Raw genomic sequence first — 24,710 nt, 5'->3', positions numbered from 1 at the left:
CGCATATAGCTCTTCTCTAAAAAGTCTCTGCAGTGTTTTTCAGTTTATATAAAAAGGCTTAAGATATTGCCTGAGGCATCCTTTTTTCCCTCAAGGCAAGCTAAAGTGCCACAAATCACACTGTTAACGTATTCCTTTCTTTTTTAATTTCTCAGAGAGCCGACATAGGGATTTCTGCTTTAACCATTACCCCAGACCGTGAGAATGTGGTGGATTTTACAACGCGTTACATGGACTACTCAGTGGGAGTCCTACTTCGAAGGGCTGAAAAGACAGTGGATATGTTCGCCTGTCTTGCACCATTTGATCTCTCTCTATGGGCTTGCATTGCTGGCACAGTCCTGCTGGTTGGTCTGCTGGTCTACCTCTTGAATTGGCTTAATCCTCCTCGATTACAAATGGGATCAATGACGTCTACTACTCTCTACAACTCCATGTGGTTTGTGTATGGATCCTTTGTACAGCAAGGTAAGGAGAAAAAATACAATTTAGTATAAAAAAAGAATGTGATATTTCATATGTTATGAATTCGGTTAAGAAGGTTCCAGTTCCGTATCTTGACCTCAATAAGTGTTCTAAAAGGTCTTCACAGCAATTCTCAGAAAAGAACATTTCCTGCTCTTTCCTAGTGGATCTCAACACTGCATATTTCCAGCAAAAAACAGTTTAGTGTCTTTCAAAGTAAGTTCAATTTCATTAATAAAGCCAAAAATGAATGTCAGAGGTAAGGTTCACAAGAAACTCAAGACAAGATTTTCCTTCCCAAGCGCTGACATTCTGAGATACAGCCTTACTAGGATGAGGATACTACCAGATCAGATATCAATTATTTACATACGTAAGAGATGTTGAGACTTGCTCTTTGTTGAGAGACATTATTTTATGTATTAAAGATATTCATTGGCAGTGAAAAGACTTTACGATTCTGATAAGAAATTTCATGCTTCATCTTTCACTTTAATATATAATCTTTACCAATGACTTAGAGTTTCACTATTTTCTAAAGAATGTCTTTGTTGTGTTATTCAGTATTCAATCTGCCCTACTCTTTAAATGTGTCTAGTTAATTACTTGACTCTTACAGTTTCAGAATAGAATAATATTTATTAAATCCCTTATTGAAGACTACTGCCATCATAGACAATGAAATAATAAAATATTTATGGGATTCATAGTTTCCTGCAAACTTGTCACATGTATTGAAGAGGAGAAGTTTGTGTCAGTGGAGACACATGACACTTCTGCATTAATATGTACAACTTTCAGTAGCATCTTACTTTTTATTCACATTTGCTATTGGATCTTGCATTAAATTTCATTCTTTCTCTGATCATTTGACTGATCATAAAGTTTGTCTAGATGTTTCTTCTCCACTTTCTCACTTAAAATCTATTCCTCACACCTCTGTAAGCATGCTTTTCCTTCTTCCTTTCTGTATCAAGGGCTCTGACTAAGGTTGTAGTTATCACAGATATTTTTGGTCTATTCATTAATCACTAATCTGGTAAGTATTTAATTGACACTATTTTTTTAAGTAGAACTTTGCTAGTCACTGAATATACAATTGTGAGCAAGAGAGTCTTTGCCATCATTGAGCTGCAAGTCTTGTGGGACACAAACATAAAACCCACGTATGATAGAGATCCAGCACAGACTGAAATGAGATCACAGAGGTAGGGAGGCTAAATATATCTTAATGTGGCAAAGAAAGCTTTTGAATTAGTACTCTATAAACAGAAACAGAATTAACTATGCAAAGGGCTTACTAAAGAAGAGAATGGGGTAAAGGAGACATAGATGGTAGGAGAGAATTTAAGACCAAGAACTGAGAAAGAAATTAGAGCAGATTATGCAGAATGGAGCTGATAAAGATGAGGCTGAAGATATATTTATTATTACAGGAAGTTTGAACTTGATTTTCAGGGAAATGATCAGCAATTTAAAGGCAGTAAATAGGGGAATGCATGTAAAAATATTCTGATTATAGTGTGGAAAAGTTGAAAGAACAATGTGGAAAGGGCAACAAATTATCAGAGTATTCTAATAACTAAATAAAGAGTTAATGCACAAAGGTAAGATGGCATTGGGAATCAAAAGAAGGGTATTGATGAATCAGTAGAACCCAATGAATTATATAGTGGTGTGGGAATTGGTACTGAAGAAGAAAAAGGATGTGAAGTTTATCCTAGGTTTCTGGATTGGGAAATTACATGTATTGAATATTGATGTCATCTTCTGGGAAAAAGAAAAGAAGAGCAGGTGTAATGGGGAAGATGATACATTCATTTTGGTGCATTTGAGTTTAAGGTATCTATGAAATATCCAAGGATATATTTACTATGCTTGTTAGTGGTGTTATATATTTATCAGAAGCACAGAAGAGACATTTGGGCCAAATATATACTTAGGAGACACTGGCATGCAGATGAGAACTGAAGCCATGGAAGTGAATAAGATCATACAGAGAGAGATCATTGCTCTCAACTGCATACTTCTGATCGAGGACCACTGGCCCAGAGAGGGCCTAGGACAGAGCCCTAAGGAAAGGAATAGACAGAGGAACTTTCAATGGCAACTAATAAGGAGTGGTAAAAAAGATGCAAGTACTGTATATACCATCTACTGATATAAACACTGAATAAAGGCAATATTTGAATATGGAGGGTTTGGTCAACAGTGTTAAACATTTCAAAGAATCAAGTAAAATTAAGACTTGAAAGGTTTTCATTGGATTTAGCAGTAAACTTGTTAGTGGTAGTGTTCCAATGACATAGCTGTGTAACAGATTCCTCTAAAACTTACCAGTTGTGAGTGTCACAAGTTTACACAAGGCATAGTGAGGATGGCTTATCTTTGCTCAATGATACCTGAAGCCTCAGCTGGACAACTCAAAGTCTGGAGGCGGAACTTATCTAAAGACTTGTTCATTTCACTCCCATGTCTGGTGGTTATGCTGGCTGAGGGCTGAGGGCCTCAGCTTTCCTCCATGGTCTCTTTTCATAGAATGGTTTGGCTCTCTCATAGCGTGGTGATTGATCTCTCCATAGAAAGCATCCCCAAAATAGAGAAAAGAGTCAATGAAACAGAAGAATTTTGTAGTCCAGGTTAAGGATCATAAACTTGTATGATGGTGTGAGCTTCTCTTTCAGGGAACATTCTAGATATGCCACTTCATGGCTTTGTTATAAATTAAAACGGTTAAAAAATGTAAAGTTTTTAGATACAGTAACTTATATAAGTGTCACATAAGTGTTTACCAAATAAATAAAAAAACAAAAACAAATTAGACTCAATTGTGGATAATTAGGCACATAAAAAGTATAATAAGGCAAATTATTTCAGATTATTGGCAAGATGGTGTTGAAACAGTAGATCCTAGGGTATATGGAGCAATAAAAAAAAAATAGAAGGACCAATAATGAGAATGTAGCAGAGAGCAAGCCTGAAAAGTAATAGTTGAGTAGTGGGAGAGAGCAGAGTTCTGATGAGACCGGAGAACAACAGTGGAAACGTCAGTGTGAGAGAGTTTAAAGCTTGTATTTACAAAAAGAGAAACTGGAGCCTAAAATTTTTGAAATAGAACAGTAGAGGACAAGTTACAGGTGTGTGGATGTGGATTCCTGAAGAGTTGGTGAAGGACTTCAAAGCTGATTACGAAACTGAGAGCCCAGAGGATTAGATGAACCATCTGTAATGATGGTTGGCTTGGACTGGAGAGGGAGAAAATAAGCCATGTGGCAAACAAAGTTGTCAGTAAATGAGGAGCGATAACTAGGATGTTGATAGAAAGAAGCATCAACCAGAAATGGGAGGTGGTGAAGCTAGATGTAATTAAGCTCCTTTTTACCTCACTTCTTTCCATTCCATCCAACTTTTCTGTGTGTGGTTTCAATAACTACCAATATGCAGATCACTCCCAAATCTATCTTACCCATCCTTGAATTTTAGTTTTGTAGACTCTGTGGATATACTCGAGATACTACAAATTCCAACATGCCAATAAGTGATTTTATTTTACACTTTAAAGCTTTATAGCCTCTCATATTCTCTATTCCAACTGATGCATTACCAGCCACTCAGACATAAGGGTTAGAAACTTGGAAACAATTTTGATTTCTTCTTCTTTCTACCCCTTATATCCACCCATCATCAAGTCCTGCAAATTTTACCTCCTAATTATTTCTGGGAGTGGAGATCTCTTCTCACCTAGGGAGATGAGACCTAGACACTTTACCTAGATTAAGCCTACCTCATTTCTCATCTGAACTACAGGAACCTCACAGTAGTCTTTCTTTTTCAATTTTGGCCCCTGTAAATATAGGTTCACTTACTTGTATATACACCCGAATGATCAGTATCATGGAGAGCTAAGCACATAATTCCCATTCCTCAAATACTTCCTTGGCTTCCTAGTGCCCACTCTTTATAAGTTATTTAGAGCATGAACAATATTCCATCGTCTGACTCCTGTCCAGTGCCGATTCTCATCTCTTATCACTCATGTCTCACATTTAATTGTTCAGTTACTCCAACTATTTTTGTCCCTTGAACATAAGAGAAGACTGTGTCATGCCTCTGTGCCTTTGCTTCTACTCTTTTCAGTTTCTGAAATGCCTTTATTACCAACTGCTTAATCTCTACACCCACTCTGTGCTTTCATATGGCAAATTCCTACAGGTCCTCTAATTCTTGCTTTGATCTCACTTCTTTCAGGAAGTCTTTGCTGGAATTAGGGACTATCTTCCATGCTCTAATATATTTATCACAGTATTACCAACTATAGTGTAATTCCCCCCCCCTTTTTTTTTTTGTCTCCACCTGAGTCCTTTGAAAACAAGATGGTGTCCTATTTATCTGTTTATCTTTATGGTCGCTTTGCCTAAGCTGAGTGTCTTGTACATATTAGATGTTTAATAAATGCATACTGATCAACTAAGTAAATAAATGAATGCTAAATACTTAACTAAATCAGGCATGAAGTTAACTGCGATATTGTGTTTATGAGATTGCAGTCTATCTGTGACCTTAAACTCATTTAACCCAAACAGAAAGTTATCTGGAATGTCTCCACTGGTATATTTTGTTAGGTAGCTAAGATGAGAAACTTATAAATAAGGTCTCCCATTGGTTGAAGTCTTATTTTTGAGAATATTGACAAGCTTATGGATTGGCTTTCTGAATTTTGTCTCCAGGTGGCCAAATTTTAGCAAGTTTTGGAGAACATCCAAAAGAGAAAGATAAATAAAATTATCCATATGGTTAGCATGCTTTTCTAGTTCTCTAAACAAGCTGCAGATATCAAAAGTTATAAATATGTTAAGCACTTTTCTATCTCAACTGTTCCCTTAAATAAGTTGTACAGCCTGTAGGTTGATTGTACATTTATACAAATTCATAATGATGAATCATGCTGAATTGCACATAATTAACTACTTCATCTGAAAGCCTGCTATTCTTCCAGTTGCTAACAATGAAAAGGTGAATTCATTAAAAGATACCGAGAGTATCTTTATGCTTTGATTAAAAATAAATTAAGAAAAGGCTCCCAAACTCTATGAAAAAGAGAATCAATCAATGCAGTGGCACTGAAATGGTAATGCACAGGCAGTGAAATTGGAATTAGTGATAATTTCCAATAAAATGTAGTCTTTTATGGAGAAGTACAGCTCTTATTTCAGAATTACAGTCTTTATGGAGCCACTAGACCAGATTGAATAGGAATAAAGAGGCATTTCATGATTATCAGACACATTTTTGAAAAAAGAGTTCAGGGACAGCTAAAAGCAAAAAAAAAAAAAATGTTAAATATATGTGAGTTGTTTACTAATCCTGATTTTTTAAAAATTTTGTAACTTCAAAGCATTCCAAAAAAACAGCTCAGGGAATCCAACTGTGCAAAAGCAGTATGGTCCATTATAGAGATAAACTTAGTACATCTGTTTGGCTAGAACATTAGAGCTTGTGAATTAGGCAGTTTAATGCATGAATGGGAGATGAATTTTATGCAAGTTTTGTTGCCATTTTATATCTTCCCTTATCTCCATGCGTACATACATCGCTCTGCAATCAACATACTTTAAAAAAAACTGGGGCTTGATTTTTGAAGATCCCTTATATTTACTTTATGGTCAGTGACTCTTAACATCATCTGGGCCATGAAGAGTCTCTACGACTTACTCGCACATGTGGTTGTATGTGATCTGTTTGCTATTTACTTGCAAAGGGAAATTTCAGAGTTTACCTCAGCTGGTTTTGTCTGCTGCTTTGAAATATAAATAATTGTAGTCATGTACAATGTTTGAGGCTGTCACCTATGTTTCTTTACTGGCAAGCATGTACTATACCAGCTATGTGCCAGGAACAAGAAGAGCAAAAGAAAAACAAGGAATATTAAGTGGCTTAACAAATATTCCTTGGGTATCCTATGCCCAACCTAGATATTTTGAATATGATTATAGTAAGAAAGATAAAATTCTTACAAGAATGTTTGATACCATGTAAGGGAAGTGGACATAGCCAAACTGGGACCAAATAAACCACTTTTGATGAGAGGAGCAGACAGGACTATTGAAAGGAGTAAAGAAGAAAACTCCTTTGGTAGCTTTCTTAAGTATCAAATAGTTCCACAGATGCTAGTGATGAGTACAAAGAGGACCTTTAGGAATGGTAGAAGGTAACTTGATGGCTGCTGCACAGGAGTGAACATGAGAGGCAGCCCACTGGCTTTGAGATCCCAGGACAATTTTTGGAAGAGAATAAAGAGCTCTTTCCACTGCCAGATGGATGGCACTATTACAGAGAATCACAACTTTCTCATTTCCACAAAAAGAAGAGTCAGACATTCTTCTCTATTAAATTAGGCAACAGAAGAGGTTGTTGATGAGAAAGTATCTCTTTAAAACCTTGAGTAGGAGAATAACTCAAAAAGACATCCATTTTAGTAGGGTAGATATCAAATATATGAAATTTGCCGATGTCCTAGTCACAAAACCCCAAAGGATTCAAGCCTTGAAATGCAGTCGCTAAAGCCATTCCTTTGTAATGTTTTCTGATATTTCACATTCAATTTGAATAGAACAAAAATGATATTGGCTAGCTCTGTTGTTTACTGACCCTAATGAACACAGAGAAAATGAGAGTAATTCCCTGTGACAGGTTAACTGGACTATAGAGACAGGTTTTTTTCCTTCATTCTGTTCTTACAGATATTAATTCAAAAAGGCTCTCTGTAATTTTTATTTAGGTTAGAACAACATCTCTGTTGTTGCTAATTATGATTGGCAGTCCTTAACAAAGAGAGCGCCAAGCACTCTGAGTGCTGTCACATCTACTTGAGAATTTCCCCATGCTGATTTACAGCATGACAAGGTGCTCATTTTCTTTCTTTTTATCACCATAATTCTCCAACACTAAAGAAAAAATTGAACTTTCATACTTTCAGAGACTGTTTAAACTCTATCATTATTGGGAAGTGAGTAATTTGTATGACCAGAAAACAGTGCCATGACACAAAGATGTGAATCCACCGGTTTACATTCCCTGTGAATTGTACTGAGCTTCTAAGTTAGTATTCTGTGATCTATGTGCATGTGATAGCCCCTGGTTTTCATTTATTTTAATACTAACTCTTCCTGATTTGAGCCAGAAAATCCTTTCTCATGCTGACCTAGCCTTTTGAAGAGTTAAAAGTAATTATGTAAAATGAGGCACAAACAGATTTCTGCTTAAAAAATGCTTATAAAACAAGAACTGGTATGAACAACATTTTCTTGACTTCTCAGAACTACTTATGAGTACATACCATAATTAAAAGCATTATTTTAGTCTTTAACAAGACAAAAGAGTGGTTTCCCGAGAGGCATGTTAAAAAATTGAAGGGCCATCTTAAGATTTTCTGAGTCAGTTTCTTTTTCTTCCTTTCTCAAAGTGCTATAAGAAAATATATATTTAAAAACATAAATTTAAATGATAAAAAAGCAGGTGTTATTGATCCTTTAAAATAGCATTGACATCTTTGTCAGTGTTTTTACAGTACTATGTTACAATACCCCTCAGCTCAGATAATGAGGTTAAGGACAGAAACGTACAATGTGGGGAATATAGTCAATAATAATATAACAGTTTTGAATGGTGAGAGATGGTAACTAGAGTTTTCGTGGTGATCATTTTGAAATGTATAGAAATATCAACTCGCCACATTGTGCACCAGGAAGTAACATAGTGTTGTAGGTCAATTATACTTCAAAAACAAACAAAAACAACAACAAAACAATCAAACTAGTAGAAAAAGAGATCAGATTTGTACTTACCAGTGATGGGAGGTAGGGTGGGAAAATTGGATGAAAGTAACAAAAAGGCACAAACTTCTAATATAAATAAGTACTAGGAATGTAATGTACAACATGATAAATATAATTAACACTGCTGAATGCTATATATGAAAGTTAAGAGAGTAAATTCTGAGGGTTCTCATCACAAGGAAACACATTTTATTTCGTATCTACACAAAATGATGGATATTCACTAAACTTATTGTGGTAATCATGTCATGATGTATGTAAGTCAAATCAATATGCTGTACGTCTTAAACTTATATAGTGCTAAATGTCAATTACATCTCAGTAAAACTGAAAAGGAATTAAATAAATACACACATACTTACAGGTCAGCTGCGGGGGCAAAAAAGAATAGGGACAGACGTCACCAAAGATAAATCTATTCAAAGGTGATTTAGGATCAAAGTTAAAGTATTGGGATCCAAGGACTACATGTGATAGAAGAGATGTTCAGTTCAGAATGTAAATTTCGAAATTCAATTTTTGTTTGACTCAGTTCATTTCCCCTTCACCTATGAATACGTAGTTAGAACTTTAGTAATGATGGTTATGTTTCTACCACAGCTTTTTAAAACGAAATCATGTCTTGAAAATTAAGACTCTTAGCATTTAACCTAGCTCTAAGATACATGCTTTTAAGCGAACTATAATGCACATAATGCTGAATTTAGGATTCCCGTCTCTAGTTGACAGAACTGACAGGTAATAAGGCACTGTGATACTTTTGTTAAGTACTCTTAAATGTGGCACCGCCTTTACCTGAATTTTTCATAATTATAAGGCAGAGAAATTCCAACATGTTATATAAATTCACATCCTATATCTTATCTATATCAGTGTTTCTTATTTGTAAACTACATTTCTTGATGGCAGTTGTTCTTTTTTGTATCAAGATGTAACCAAAGGCCAGTACATAATCCATACTTCCACAGTTTGGACACATAAAATTGCTCTTTGATTTGTGGGTGACCAAACTTTATGGAGTCTCTTTATTTTTACAACTCTGCCTCTCAGGCTCTAAATTGCCATTCCATTTGGGACAGCTACACAGTTTGTTCTGTCTGCTTCAGTTGTTTTCTAGCAGTTAATGATTATATCCATTGTTTAAACTTTAGCATTTCCTGAAAGTATTTCTTCTGCCTTTAGTATTTAAAATTCTTCATTCTCTAGGAAACATCTCCTTGTTTAGTAAATGAGAATTATTTATCTAGTCACAAGAGTGAATAGGACAGCATGGTATCTGTCTTCATGGAAACAAACTAGGAAACACACAACTCCGTCATAAAATCATAATTATCACACTGAGGAAAGCACAAGTCACAGTGGGCATGGAGTTGACAGATATGCTGCTACTTGGTAGATTACAGTCAGGTCAAATTCATAACGTGTCATGACCTATCGAAGACGAGAGGAACACAGACTAGGAACCAAGTTGGTTTTTTGGGGGGTTTTTTTGCCAAATGACAATGGGAAAAATTAATTGGCCAGTTAACTCACTTGATCTTTGCTTCCTGATCTATAAAAGAAAGTGTCAGATTATTTTAAAATTTTCTTTCATATACCCTATGATGTATAATATAAATATTTAATTAAACAACTCTTTTCATATCTTTGTGTTTCCTTGAGAGACAGTTCAGTTTTAAATCCTTTATCTATCCATTTCACAGCAATGTGTTGTTAGACAAGTTTCTTAGACTCTAGGTGCCTCAGTTCCCCAGATAATAACTACCTACTATGTCAGGTATTTGAAAAATTAAGAGTCCACAGATATAAAACACTTAAAACTGTGTGCAAGACATAAAATAGGCACTCAACATTGTAATTATTATTTTCTCATTGTTTTTGCCATCCACAGCAAGAGAGGAAATTAGCCACATTGTTTAATGCTTTATGTACTCATTATTACCTCACAGAAAATAAGCAGTATTTTAAAGAAGCATACTGTAATTAGGCATAAGGAAATGATTAGGAAAGCCAGTCCAGCTAATGAAAATGTTTATAGTGAAAACCATATGCTAACAAATTCATAACTTTATGTCACTCAACTAGACATGAAAAACTACAAGAACATTTTTCCTACATGAGCATATCATTACCACATGTATTTGTAAATAAACTATAGAATAATATGGCCGAAGATGCAACAAATTAATGAACCCAAATTGAATGAATTACAAGTTTTGATTCAAGATGCTTCCAGTTTATATATTAAGTTCTTTGGGGCTCCAAAAGATTAAATAGTCTTTTAGGGACATATCTATAAAACTATGTATATATGTGTTTCAGTTTTGAAACTATATCTTGAATCTGTGACTAAAATAGCACATAATTAAGTATAAACATCATATGGAAGACAATTTTTCCAAACTAAACAATCCTCAAAAACTACTATTGGTGCCAGTCTAGAGCCATATGGACCCTTTCCAGATAAAAATGATTATGATGATGATGATTGTATTTTCAGTTTTTATTTTAGTGCACTTACAATGCCAGTATTAAAAACTATTTTATGATTTTAAAATATGTCAATAACTATCTGACAGTTTAATATACTAATAAACCTAAAAGCAGCTTTTTCTATTATATAGATATAATCTTTATAAAGTAAATACTATGCTAAAATTTTCATTTCCCTGATAGAAGTGTTTTTAAACTTAAGAACATTACTGAAATATGGTTCCCATTGTTAATATACATGTAATACTTACATTGTAAATACCTTTGAAATACATTATAATGTGTAGGAAAGTTATAAGTAATATGGTTCAGTCTGTATTCTTAATACATTATATTATTGCAGTATCAGAATATATACTACCAGATATAAGGTTAATTTTAAGATGAAAACAATTTCCCAGTAATCAGTAAAACTTGTGACTTTGATCTGAGAAAATCAGAGTATATAATAATATTCAGAGTTAAATCTGAAGCAAAGAATATGTCAAAGCAGTGTTCAAAAGGTTGATTCTAAAATAAAACCATTTGTGGTATTTAATGAATATTAACCATCTAAAAATAAATTGGATTATATTATTAAAATTACTGAAAAGGAATAAATGACCTTTGGATATTTTTCCAAAAACTGTTTTAATACAATTTTCACTGAGAAAAATAACCGAGTTCCTAAATTAGTAATAATTTGTTGCCTGAAATAAATTTTTGAGAAGTCTATTTTTTAAATAGATGTGATCCTAATATTTTTTTTGGCTTTAACATTTCAAAATAGTAAGACTTCTTCCCATAATTAAGTTATCTTCAAAGTCTTGAAGGATTGTTAATGGCATTCTGTTTTAACTTAGATCCTTTATAATATAATGATAGTCTCGCCTTTTTTCTAAATGTAAAAATAATTTTGCTATATCAGCAGGGACTGTCTGTAAGCACCACATTTCTGTTCTATTGTTGTACTATTCAAAGAGTTAAGGCTACTTAGTTTTCAGTCCTCTGCCTTACATCACCACCCAAGGAGTGCTATAATCCTCTGGAAATGCATTGCCTGGAGTGTGGCTCTGCTTAATAAATCACTCCATCTTATTTATCTTTCTCTTGACATATATCTAGCAGCAGGAACCATTATCCTGTGACAATGTTAAGTTCTACTGACATTTTCTCTTAATTAACTACACCACTGGCTACAAATTTTACATTGGGAATACACTTCCCTTATTTAATGCTGCCTTGAACAAAAGAAGTGTTGTTTGTCTTACATTCATTGTCATAACATCCTGCGATAAGTGAAACATCTTTGTTACTCTTCCAGAAGACCAGTTTATTCTGCTGAGAAAACAACAAACAGAAGTTTTATTTAGAATCATATGACATCATTTTTATTTAAAAATGCATTTTATTAGACATCTTAATTAATATATGAGAGCCAGATTACATGTATCAGTATCTGGGGGAAGGGTGGTTAAGTATAGGGACCCACAAATGCAAAGAGCCTGCTCCAAGAGGCCAGAAGAATTAGGAGAGGGTGACTCAGAGAGGGCCATGAATTCTCATGACATTGGGTTTTGAAGACTTTGGCTCCTACTTCGAGAGTAATGGAGTGTCACAGGAGCACGGGAGTGGTTGTTAATTGGAGGGCATTAATTGGAAAACTATTCTATATCTGTTCTGTGTTCAAATCCATATTTGGAGATTTAATCATCGCTTCAAAAATAATCATAGGTTTGTATCTAAATGAGTCCTGATTGTATTTTGTAAGTGTGAGACATACATCTATTTAGGTAGATATGATTACAAAATACATCCAATCTTTTAAAAAAAACCTTAACTCCAAGATCCAGCCACACTGTTTTCTACTCTGCAGATCAAGCAAATATGGTTATTCATTTCAGACAACATATTTATAGTTAATCAAAAGATACAAGAGTTACATTTCCATCTTTATTTGTGATGACGGTGCCTGAAGAGGACCATTTTCTTCCAAGTAATCTTCCCCGTGTAATTTTTTCCTGTATCAAACCAAACTACAGATAATATAAAGTCTTTCTTTCAGAGTAGGATTAAATAAGTCCCTTGTACCTAAATCACTGGAAATAAGGTTCTCTATAGAATATTTTTCGTGTAAAGGAATTGAAAAGCTTTCTTACTGCTTTATTCATTTGAAATTTATATATACTTCCCTTTATCCAGAAAGACCTTGAAATCTGCTAACATTCATAATAGCATGAGATTCTTTGGCTTCTGTCACAGAAAAAAAAAATCGATAACATTCTATACTCCCAGTTTTCCTTGTCAAGGCCAGCTCTTTGATTTAAAAATTTCTTGATTTTTAAATCCACAGCCATTTGGTCACAAAAGGCTATCTGGAGTATAAGATTAAATAGACACTAGTTTCAGCCACAGTAGGAATCTGTGAACTCAGCATTATCCTCCAAAAAACCTTCTTTTGAAAATGACATGCAGTTCATCCATTGGGGCTATACTTAGTCTTAAGCCATAGGAAAAACAAGGTCAAATCTTCTGTTGAGATCAGGAAATAGTGCAACTGATCCCTTTATGGTTGTTGTAAATAGCTGTACAGATTAGTGACAGTTCTGAAAAACTAAATATTATAAAGTGAATCTTTAATATTCAGTCCTCAAAATACAGGAAATGGTTTAGGTTAAAGGGTAAAAACTAAAATGTTCACCGTGATGTTCACTGATTTTTAGTTTTTCCTTCTGAGCTGGTATTGACCTAATTGGCATTCTACAAATGCTGACTTGAATTAGGTTAAGCAAGTTAGAAATTATACTTGATGACTTGAATAATTTATTAAAAAGGATAAGCATTAAAACTTGCTTTAGTAGCACAAACACTTTTTTTTTATAATAATGTAAGATAATGAAGCTGGCCACATTCAATGTCTAGGATGGACACTTCTAAGTTGAACTGAGTAGCTTTTGTGCTACTAAATTACATAGAATACATATCTAGCTGATGAACCAAAATAGAGTAATTTGGCTGAGAAAAAGTCATTCCTGGCACTAAAAGGCAGTTTAACATGCATTTATACCCAAGAAAGCTTAGAAAATGAACAGTAATTGCAGAGGTCAAACTTGTAAGCTGGCTATACTTACTTGTTTCACTCCAAAATTTGACTGCAAGGAAATTTAAACCTCAAATCTGTGACTGTCTGAGACTGTCATTGAATTAAAGTAGTTTATCAACTGAGAAAATTGTAAATCATGACATAAGCACATATCCAACGTGTAGATAATTTCCTATATCAAAAAAATACCATTGTGAAGTGTTATGAGTTTATAAAGTAGCATATTAACTACATGCTAAGTCCATATATATATTCTCCTTTAGGAGAACACCTCCTCCTGGTATGTTATTATAGTTTAATATACTTCACGACAATAATTGATAAAGTTGAAAACAAATATTGTGTAATACACTGGTGGCAGAAAATAAACAAAAGTATATGATTTTCCAAAGCAGAAATCTACAAGCTATATTATTTGTTTGCTTTTAGGTAATAGATAAATAAACCTATCAAAAAGAGACATTTTAATTTAAAACTGCATATTTTTATATTTTCAGTTCCTTTATGACATTATAAAATGCAGCTCAACTTTTTTGATGATATAAAAACAAACCAGCAGACACAATGTTTATTAGATGTGCATTTTCTGTGTCTAATTTATCTTTTAGCAATGCTATAATTAAAAACATTTGCAATCAGAGAATTTAAAGGAAGTGAAGAATGAGAAAAGCCAAGTAGAATAAAAATATTATTCCCCTTTTTAAAAGTATAGATTTAGTTTTTGAACTGTGACATCCATTATCATTGAAATCAAATGAAACAAACTACAGGGAAAAAACTTTCAGTATTATTAGAATTCACTTCTTCTTTTCTATTGCTTTTGCACAGCTGATTTTTTGATCATCTCTCTGAAGGGCACGGGGGCTGTGCTGCTTCTTATAGATAGGCTATGAAAAAAAATACCACTGCGTCCAACTTTTAAGCAATCTCTTCATAAGTTAAACATTTCCAATAATGTTGTATTCTATAATTCCCTAGTTTGTTTTTCTCCTTTTTAATTCACTGTTGATTAAGTTACAAAGGAACCAAGTGCTGCTGGGAATCCTATAGAAAGTCAGAGGTTTGAAGACTCAGATGAAGCTTACCGGGATCCTCCAAGGCTGATCTTTAAGTGCTTTGATCTAGTACTTCTGATCTTCAGTTTGACATGTTATTGCTCATCAAGATGCTTTAGCTGGAAAATCTCCCTTTAACACAGAAAATGTGGAAATTTAAACTCAAAACAAATTTTAGAGTTACAGTTTTTGTCAAGTTTAAGAAGTATTTCCTATTCATCCATTTAAGCATTGTCATTTACTCTCCTAAATTTAATATTTTATTCATATTGATAAAAGAGTTTTATCAGCAGATGACCTGGTAGGGTATAACTGTTAATCACAATGAAAGAGTTGTGTTAGATTAGACCTTACACTTATATAAATATGAAAGTACGGAATACTACTGAATTTACAGCTTCTTTATTTAAAGCAGCAGTAACAGCTTTTCATGTGTATAGCTAAATGATCTGTGCTATTTAGAGACAGTATGAAGGGTGGCTTCGAGACTATGAGACTGTTGAAGAAGACTAGCTGAAGTGGTTCTAGCCTGAAAAACATTACAACAAAAACACTACAACAACAACAAAAATGGAAGGAACAGTAGAAAAGAAAGTGATTAGAAACATACATGATAGGACTCAGCACTTGAATGAGTGTTGGTATATAGAAAATACATTAATGTATGGAACAACAATGGTTTCTATATAATATGTTCAAAATTAAATTAACAGTACGTCTTGAACATCTATTTATTCATTTAGTTATTCTTCTGCAACAGTATTTGCTGTGTGTCTTTATAAGTCTAAGAATCTGTATTATGGGGGTGTGTATGTAAGTCCGTATGTATAATTTGCTTGCCAAGTTCTTTATTATTATATATTTGTAAAATTGTGGAAATCCTTTTAATGGTTCAATCTTTGAACATATCCTTGGTTATTTTCTTAAGAAATGATTTTAGGTATGCAGCTTCTGAGTTAAATGATACATATATATATGGACACTTCTAAGACTTTTGATACTTTCAGCCAAACATTGTACCATACTACTTATTCACACATTTTAATAATTAAAATTATATAAAACCTCCATAGAATTTTGAAGGATTTATTTAGAAACATAGTGGTAACTCAATAGCATATTGTATAGCTTTACATTACTGTGTTTCATAGGTATTTAGAGGACACTTTAACATATTCAGACAGAAGGAAATTGCTTGCACATAAAGCATGACAACATTACAGCACTTAAAAAATGTGAACTAAATTATTGGGACAAAATGCTGACTAAGTTATTTGAACAAAAATGTTTAGAAAACAGGCGAAAATCAGATTGGAATTTGGCTCAACCACTTAAGTGTGTATTACTGGTGTTTATGAAGGTATAAAATTATACTATGTAATATAGTGAGGCTATTCAAAAAATTTTAAATACTGCAGCAGAGCTTTTATGTACCTAACTATAAAGGAGGGCTCTGTTGTTCAAAATGATAACTGAGGGGAAAAATTCAACATCTCCATAAAGAGAAGAGAGAACAAAAGAAAAAAAAATCTGGTCAAAATTTACCTAAAGTAGCTCATACAATCATTACAGTTTTAAAAATTTCATTAGTAAGAAATTAACAAAACATCCAATAAATCTTCAGGTTATTGCTTCCAGAGTCACCAAAGATTATTAGGTGGAATAGTACTCTTAAAAGTGTTGTAAAGAGTTGTATTAACACAAAAATGACTGTCAGTGATTAGTTTGATTAGTTTGTATTTCATCATTTGTCTACAAATGTCCCATATTTTCTAGAATAAGTCTGTACCATGAGCAACATGATAAAAGAAATAAAGAAACCTGCAGAAGATTGCTCAAGAACTTAGTCATATGATTATAATTAATATTAATAACAGTTCCTCAAATAATGTTTTCACATAAAAATCGCCCAGCATGTCTGTTTTCGAACAGCAGCCTCAAATCTCAAGCAGTCGCAGGGGCCTCTTGTATATTGCCATATGTGCATAGAAGAAATTTCTAAGTATGAGAAACTTGGAAGAAGCAAAAAAATACATATTTTTCCTATTTTCAATAAATCTGTGCAGAGAACCAAGGTGAATGAATGTCTCCAGGAAAAAGGGAAACCAAAAAAGTAACTCACCATTTTGTTTGCATGTAAAACTTACACATTAGAGTTTTATTCACCTGCATATAACCTATAATGTCTAAAGTTAGTTACAAAGTTATTTGTCAAAGTAATTTGAAAAGAAAACAATAGCTATTTATAATTTTAATAATTGGGGCTTCTAATTTTTTACTGATACAATAAAAAGTTTATATGTCACCATCAAAATGACAAATGCATTTGCTAAATTATCCAAAGAATGGAGTTAATAATATAGAATCACAACCCACTTCCCAGAATAAGTCTGGGGAAAGAGCTCTTCACCTGCCAATTTTCTCTATTATTTATTCATCTTTAGCATCTCTTGTCTTTGCAGTATCACCTTCCTGCTATGTTATGTCTTCCAAAATCTCCTATTAGTTATTTTGCTTATGTTTTAAGTTGATTGTTTCCTACTATCATCTAAAATAGTACCTTGGTCTTAGTAAATTATTTCCAGAACAACATAAGAAGGATTTTTTGAGCCTTCTAGATATCTAAATTCTTATTCTGTTTATTTTCCTTTTGTTTGCTTGAATCTGCCCTAAATTTTTAGCCTTGCCAGACCACGATAAACCTGTTCATTCTTATCACTGAGCCGAACAGAGGGAGAAAATGAAGTGGCAGTAATAAATCAGAACCCTTGATGGAAGAAATGGACTTGGAGGAAGAGACACCATGATTCTTGGAATCTGGCTTCCCAGATTCTCTGACGTGTGGCACTCCCTGCCTGGTCTTTTCTCTTGTCTGGGAGAGCCTGTGAGCATGAATCATCTGTCCCTACTTCTCTGTGATCTTGACCTTGGCTGAGGAAATGCACTCTTGCTTTCCTAATCATTTCAAAAGGCTCTTGTGAAGACTAAGTAAGAAAATCCTTATAAGCTCCAAACACAATGCCCAGTGCATTAGTAAATACTCAACAAATAGAGGCTTTTATTACTTTGTTTCCTGACCTTTCCTTTAAAGTCTCGTACTCCTAGATTTTAGCTTGAGTTTAACAAGATTTTTGTTTATTTTATTTTGTTTTGTTTTGCAGCTTTACCCTGATCCCTTTCCTTCCTGACCCTCCTTCCTACTTTGGTACATCCATGGTTTATATATATATATTTTTTTTTTTAATTGAGATATGGTCAGTTTAAATGTTGTGTCAATATCTGGTGTACAGCACATTGCTTTAGTAGAATAGAAACATACTTATATTCATTTTCATACTCTTTTTCAACTTAAGTTACTATAAGACATTGAATATAGTTCCCTGTGCTATACAGTATAAACTTGTTACTTATCTATTTTATGTATTAGTTAATATCTGCAAATCTTGAACTCCCAATTTATCCCTTTCCACCTGCTTCCCCCACTGGTAATCATGTTTGTTTTCTATGTCTGTGAGTCTGTTTCTGTTTTGTAAATAAGTTTGTCTTTTTTTTTTTTTTAAGATTCCACTTATAAGTGATATCATATGGTATTTTTCTTTCTCTTTCTGGCTAACTTAACTTAGAATGACGTTCTCCAGGGACATTCATGTTGCTGCAAATGGCATTATTTTATTATTTTTTATGGCTGAATAGTATTCCATTGTATAAATATATCACAGCTTCTTTATCCAGTCACCTCTCAGTGGACATTTAGGTTGTTTCCATGTCTTGGCTATTGTAAATAGTGCTGCTTTGAACATTGGGGTGGATGTATCTTTTTTAATTAAGGTTCCCTCTGGATATATGCCTAAGAGTGGGATTGCTGGATCATAGGTGCATCCATGGTTTTGATTTACCACTTCAGCCCAGCAATTGGAACATGTTTTCTGATTTTTCCGTTGCTCATCAGTTCAACCCAAGTCCCTCTGTGACTACAGGGACCCAAGATTGAAAATGCTTTTAGAGCTCTCTGGAGAATCTAGAAACCACATCTAAATAGCTCATTAAGAAAAGAGGAGGAGGAAGAAGAGAAGGAGATATTCTTTAAGTAATATAAAATAAGCTTCTTGTGGCATTATGAAAGGCATTCAGCTTTATGTATTTGTACTCACAAACACACACAGAAACCCACGAGCTGCGGCTCGTATACATTTGCTTATTCAGTCAGCAGGGTTGTGGAAATTACTATGATGTGAATTATTTTATGTTCTTCAATTCCAGATCTGTCTGTGTTAATAACTGAAATCTATCTGAATATATAGAGACCATAGACTGAATAAATCTCTGTATTTTATCTCAATAAATTTTCTGTAACACCAGCACACCAAAAATCTCTTTCCTTTAGCCATTTTCCAACCAATTATTCAAAAGAATATACTGAAAAGGACTGGGAGAAGAATTTTTTTGTCCACTCCTTAAGATATCCTCCTGAGAATGTAAGCATAAGAGCTCTGAAAAACAGGATAAAGAAGTTCACAATTGAAAAGACCAAATTCATAATGTTAAATGATTTCCTTCTCTATCAAATTGTAAATCTTATTATATAGTCAGTAAATGAGTTATGATTTAAAACTAATCTTCAATGGTGGTTAACAGGCTACTGGGTCTGAATGGCATTTTGGAGCTTTAAAATGTGTTTTAAACTTACACCTGGCTCTCTTGCCATCATTAAAACTGATGGAATATGCTAATTAGCCTTTTCTGACCTTAGAGAAATAATGACTCACATATGCATAAGGCCCCGTTTAGGAACCAATCTCAGAACCTCCGAGGTAATTACAAGCTTTATTTGGAGCTCCATTTCACTTTTGGCTTCTGTTGACAACTGCTGCTTCCCTTTTGAACCTAAATGCTTGTGGGATTGGTAAAGTGGATGCAGTTTTCCTCAGAACCCCTGATTGATTGAATCCCTGAAAAACAGGTTGATAATGGCCCTAGAATTTATATAGTGGTTTTGTATAGTGGCTTTGGTTTTGCTGTAATTATTTTAAAACATTAAAAGCTAACACATCACTGCAGAGTGGCAAGCCTGGCTCAGCTGCCATCTTGCTTCATGCTCTTTGACAAACCACTGCTCATCCAGACAGCGTTTCCTCCTTGAGCACCTTTCCCGGCCCTCATTTCATCACCAGGTCTGTGGTGAAATCAGTAGGAAAGAAGAAAAATAGTACAGAAAGAAAAAGTAGTAATTTTTGAGGACTCCAGAAAGTGATGTTTGATATAGACTTAAAAATTATATATATTTAAAGAATCATGATATATTCTTTGTTCAAACCATGAACTATGTCCCTGGTTTTTTTGTTTATTTTTTGCTGAGCAGATAGGCAATTGGTGTATATTGATGTATTAAAAATAGAACCAAAGCACCTAGAGTATCAATCAAATAATTTAGCAAGCAAAAAATAAACCAAAAATATACGAAGCCAAATATGATAGAATAAGTAAAACAAAGAGGTGATATATAAATTGACTTTTTAAATTTTAGTTCAGCCCTGAACCAGACTACCTGAAAACTATGAAGAGTTTGAGGCTTTTGTTTGGATGTCTTTCACTCTTTTTATATTGAGTTACTAAAATCTCAAATATTTTAATTTTGTAATACCAGATAGAAAAATTCTGTGTACTATACACAACTCTTCTACCAAAATCTTGGACTTACACTCTAAAGTCTTACAAATCAAGGTATTTACTAGCATATCTAAAGACAAACCAAGAGAGACAAGATAAGACTATTTGGTTTCTCCTCTTCTAATTTTTTTTTACAGGACCTCTAAAATAACACAATGGAGGAGAGATATAATAAGAGCATAAATACAGAGGCTGAAGATATTTCTAGGAGCACCTCTTAAATAATGTGTGTGTATTTGGCAAAATAACTATAGAAAGCATACAAGTGTTGGGAAATATTCTGGGAGTCAATGCGGACTTGAGATGTATTTCTCCATAGGTGCTGAAATTTAGTTGTGATATCAGTGTTCTGAAGATGCAACGTCTTATTTTTATCATTAAAATTTACAAAGTCCCTCTGATAGATACCAGGAAAGGAAACAGAAAAAGAGATAATAAGCAAACACATTTTTGTCACATGGCAAATGGCAGGAAAAAATGGCAGGAAATTCAGAGAAGATGCATGGCTGCTGATCCATTGTGGTTTGTGCTAACGCTGCTTTCATGAACTCATTAATACTATAAAGTGCAATTCTGTGAATTAGTGGAAATTTCAGCAAACAGCCATACATACTACCAAGCCTTCCAACTAAACTGGTCAACTATAAAAAGTTCCTTTGTTTAAAAAAAAAAAAAAAAAAAAAACCAACCCCGTAAAAAGTAGACAAGAAACTTCTAACTTCAATGTCATTTCAAAATCGCTTAAAAATTCAGTGCAATTTGTGCATCCTATGATCATTTTTCTAGTGTAATTGAATAGAAAGCAACTAGTGCAGGAGGGGGAAGAAAAAGCCTAGATTAAAAGAGACCTAGAGAAAGGATTTACAGCGTCTTCTACATACCATCATTGCCACTATCCTTGGAAAATGAAAGTAAACCAGTTTGTGGTAGGGAAGCAAGGTAAACACTGTTTCTTTATGTTGCACTTAAGGGAGCTTATATTTCGATGCAGCACTTAACCTCAAGATCCTTGGCTATTACTTGAGGTGCAATTTGTGTGAAATTATAATGTAGTCTGCCTTACAGACTGAGAACCTGAAATCCTCTTTTAATTGAATTACAAAAATCTCAAATGTTTTAATTTTGTAATATCAGATGGGAAAATCGACTTTCAGTTGGCTGTTTTTAATTGCCTAGCTCATTAGAAACAGTGGGGATTTTATATGGGCTGGAATAATGAAAATACTGTGAAAATAAGATGGTGCCAAGTGTCACCTTTTAAGTGTAATGTAATTCAATTTAGTTCTACTCTAAGTTACAGCAATTGGTATTTCAAATTTAAGTTAATATCAGCATATAAGGTTTATATGGTATAATCAGCAACCATTTAATTTGATTATAATTAATTTTTAACTTAACATTTTCAAATGTATTCATCAGAAATATTCCATGGTACTGAGTTTAGTAAAATAAACTAAGTACTTGTGTTATATCTGAAGTTTCAAAAATTATAAAGAGTATCTCCTTCTGTAGGAAGTTTTAATGTTGAAATAACATTTTTTTTTTGATCGGAAGAATTTTCTTATTTCAGGTAAGTATGTATAGATGGGCATTTATATGCATAAGAGAAATCTACTGATTAAGAATAAAATGAAATATGTTAAAATTTATAATTCAGCTGATAGAGAATTCTTCAAAATGGAAGTATATAAATGTTAAAGAATTGGAAAAAAGGAACTTCTACTTATAAGCAGCTTTACATGTATTATAATTACTATGAAAATATAAATATTAAGTTAGGTAAGTCTTCCTATGTATAGGAAGTTGACATTTCGATTACATGATCTAATGCCTTCTAGCCTATTTTTGCTTATCTGCAAATAGACTTATCAGCTAGTCCAGAACGATATTTTGTCATTCAACTGAAATGTCAACACTTTGGAAAGACATATGTTAACAGCAAAGGAGCAATATAACCTATCACTATTTGTTCAATAAATAATGTTATAAAATGTATTTGAAAATTGTTAACATTTGTATAAGACGTAACAAAATTCATTTCTTTCACCAAATAACTTCTCTTCATGTATTCCATCAAAGAGCTAATGTTTATTGCAATGTAATATATGATGGTGTAAAATGTCTACACTTCCAAAAAGAGGGTACTTGAGTAAACTACAGTATATCTGACTAGGAAGATATTACTCAGCCAGTGAAAATGTAATAAGTAGAATACAAAAGTGTAAGTGTGGCATGACTATTAGTATTAAAAATTACTTTAAAAATATCAAAAATATTAAAAAATACTAACCTGGCCTCCTCTTCAATACTGGGTTTTTGGAACTGTACACTAGGTAAGTTCTGGGAACTGCGTAAGAGGCTACACATTCCCTCTCAGCAATTGAGACTAGGTTTTCTGCCCTAAGGTCTAGAATTGTTTTGTCCATACCTATCAAGAAGCATCTTAGTAGGCTGCCTATCTATTTCACATTTGGGAGCCCTATGATAAGCTATTCCTATAGGTCTCTGAAGGTCAATACAATTCAATTACCATTTCCAAAAAGCATGTCATATTATGGTAGTCCCACTCTGTCTAAACATCTACACTTGGCCTTTATCAACCTAGAATACTTCATTCATTTTAATATCAAGAAATCCAATTGTGTTGCAGTATTCCCAATTTCAGTTCAGGCCAACAAAGAACAAGCACATAGAACTCTTAGAAGATGCTTGTGCTCCACCGCCTCCTGTGCATTTCTTAATGTCTTTGCATAGGGAGTCTTCCTCTCACTAGTAGTTAGGGAGGTGAACAGGTTCAGAACAGATCCATTCCAACATTTGCACCTCCCTGAATCTCTACAGTATATCAAAGAGGTTGTGTATATGTTACCTCCAAAATCCATTCAATTATTGGTCTATCCTTTAATTAGCCAATTCAACAAACTATCACCATGACTTCCCAGGTATCAAGTCAGCACATTAAATATCAAATCCCAGATCATTGCCATCCATGACAATATATTTGCCTAGTCAATACTTACAGTATATCCTATTTGGCATAAAACTTTCATAAGTGGGCTGTATTATTCCTCTGACTTAGTTATGTTGGAATTTAACTTGTAGCCTGTATTGTGAGGGGCGTTGTGGGCGAGTCCAGGAGAGAACTGTGATTCCTCGGGCCCAGTCACTGAGAATCATTTATGCTGAGGAAAGCTGATAACCCTCAGAAGGGGTGAGAGATTGCTTCCAATACTAAGGAGTTGCAGAGGGATTTGGAAGTCAGTTTCTCATCAGTGCCCTTTCTTTAGCATGAGAGACTGCATAGGGCAGAAGATTTAATTAGTGGTTGAATTATGCTACCCTTAGTCAAGCCTTAATCTTGTTCTCAGTCATATCTGCCCTGAAGCTATATGATTTAAGAGACTCCTTCAAAGCTGCCATCAAGCCTCTCAAAGTTTACCTTATTTATGAATTGGGTATTCATTGCCTCAGTTTCTCCTTTAACCATTGTATTATTCGAAGACTTCAGAGTAATTAGCTGGAATCACATTCTTTAAAATCATTATTATTGCCACAGCCACTTAGTCTCCCAAGGCATTGCATTCCACCTACACTCCATCCCGTGCCAACACTAGTAGTAACTGAATAATTATGGTGTAACCACAAGTTGTAGATTGACGGTGTTCTATTTCCCACCAACATGCATTACATAGATATGTGAGCAACTCAGTCCCAGACTCTCATTTTTGTGCTTCTGTTTCACGGGACCCTACATGCTACTAAATAGGACATAGATGGTGCATCCTGCCTGGAAAATGGAGGAGAGTTTACTAAAGGAACTCTTTACAATGATGCGGGTGGAGTTTTAAGAAAGTAACAAAGATTGGTATGATACTCAGGAGTTACAGAAGGAGCTATTATCACTCTTCGGCCTAAAGGGGCAAAGAAAGGGAATGGTTACTAGAACCTGAAGAGAAAGTTATATGAAAAAGCTGCCCCAAAGCACTGTGGCCTTCAATAAGAGGAAGCAGTCACTGTATTTTAGAGTTGTTTGAAGTAACTCTTTTATTTATACAATTACATCATTAACTTGATATAGTCTCAAGTTCATTTGTATCAGTTTGTTTTCAATTT

At 33.9% G+C, this 24,710-nt stretch overlaps 1 protein-coding gene across 7 annotated transcripts in view; it reads left to right on the top strand.

The window, feature by feature from the left end:
* GRID2 (glutamate ionotropic receptor delta type subunit 2) overlaps nucleotides 1–24,710 on the top strand; it is a 1,297,966-nt gene that overhangs the window by 1,002,456 nt on the left and 270,800 nt on the right. For all 7 annotated transcript variants that reach the window (XM_074343780.1, XM_074343790.1, XM_010953544.3 and 4 more), the window contains one exon: nucleotides 156–468. In XM_074343780.1, the coding sequence (XP_074199881.1) occupies nucleotides 156–468 (313 nt within the window). The remainder of the gene's footprint in view (nucleotides 1–155; nucleotides 469–24,710) is intronic.

This window comes from Camelus bactrianus, chromosome 2 (assembly GCF_048773025.1).
Source record: "Camelus bactrianus isolate YW-2024 breed Bactrian camel chromosome 2, ASM4877302v1, whole genome shotgun sequence".
NCBI lineage: Eukaryota > Metazoa > Chordata > Mammalia > Artiodactyla > Camelidae > Camelus > Camelus bactrianus.
The sequence above is the reverse complement of the archived record's forward strand: the minus strand, read 5'-3'. Positions and strand labels throughout refer to the sequence as shown.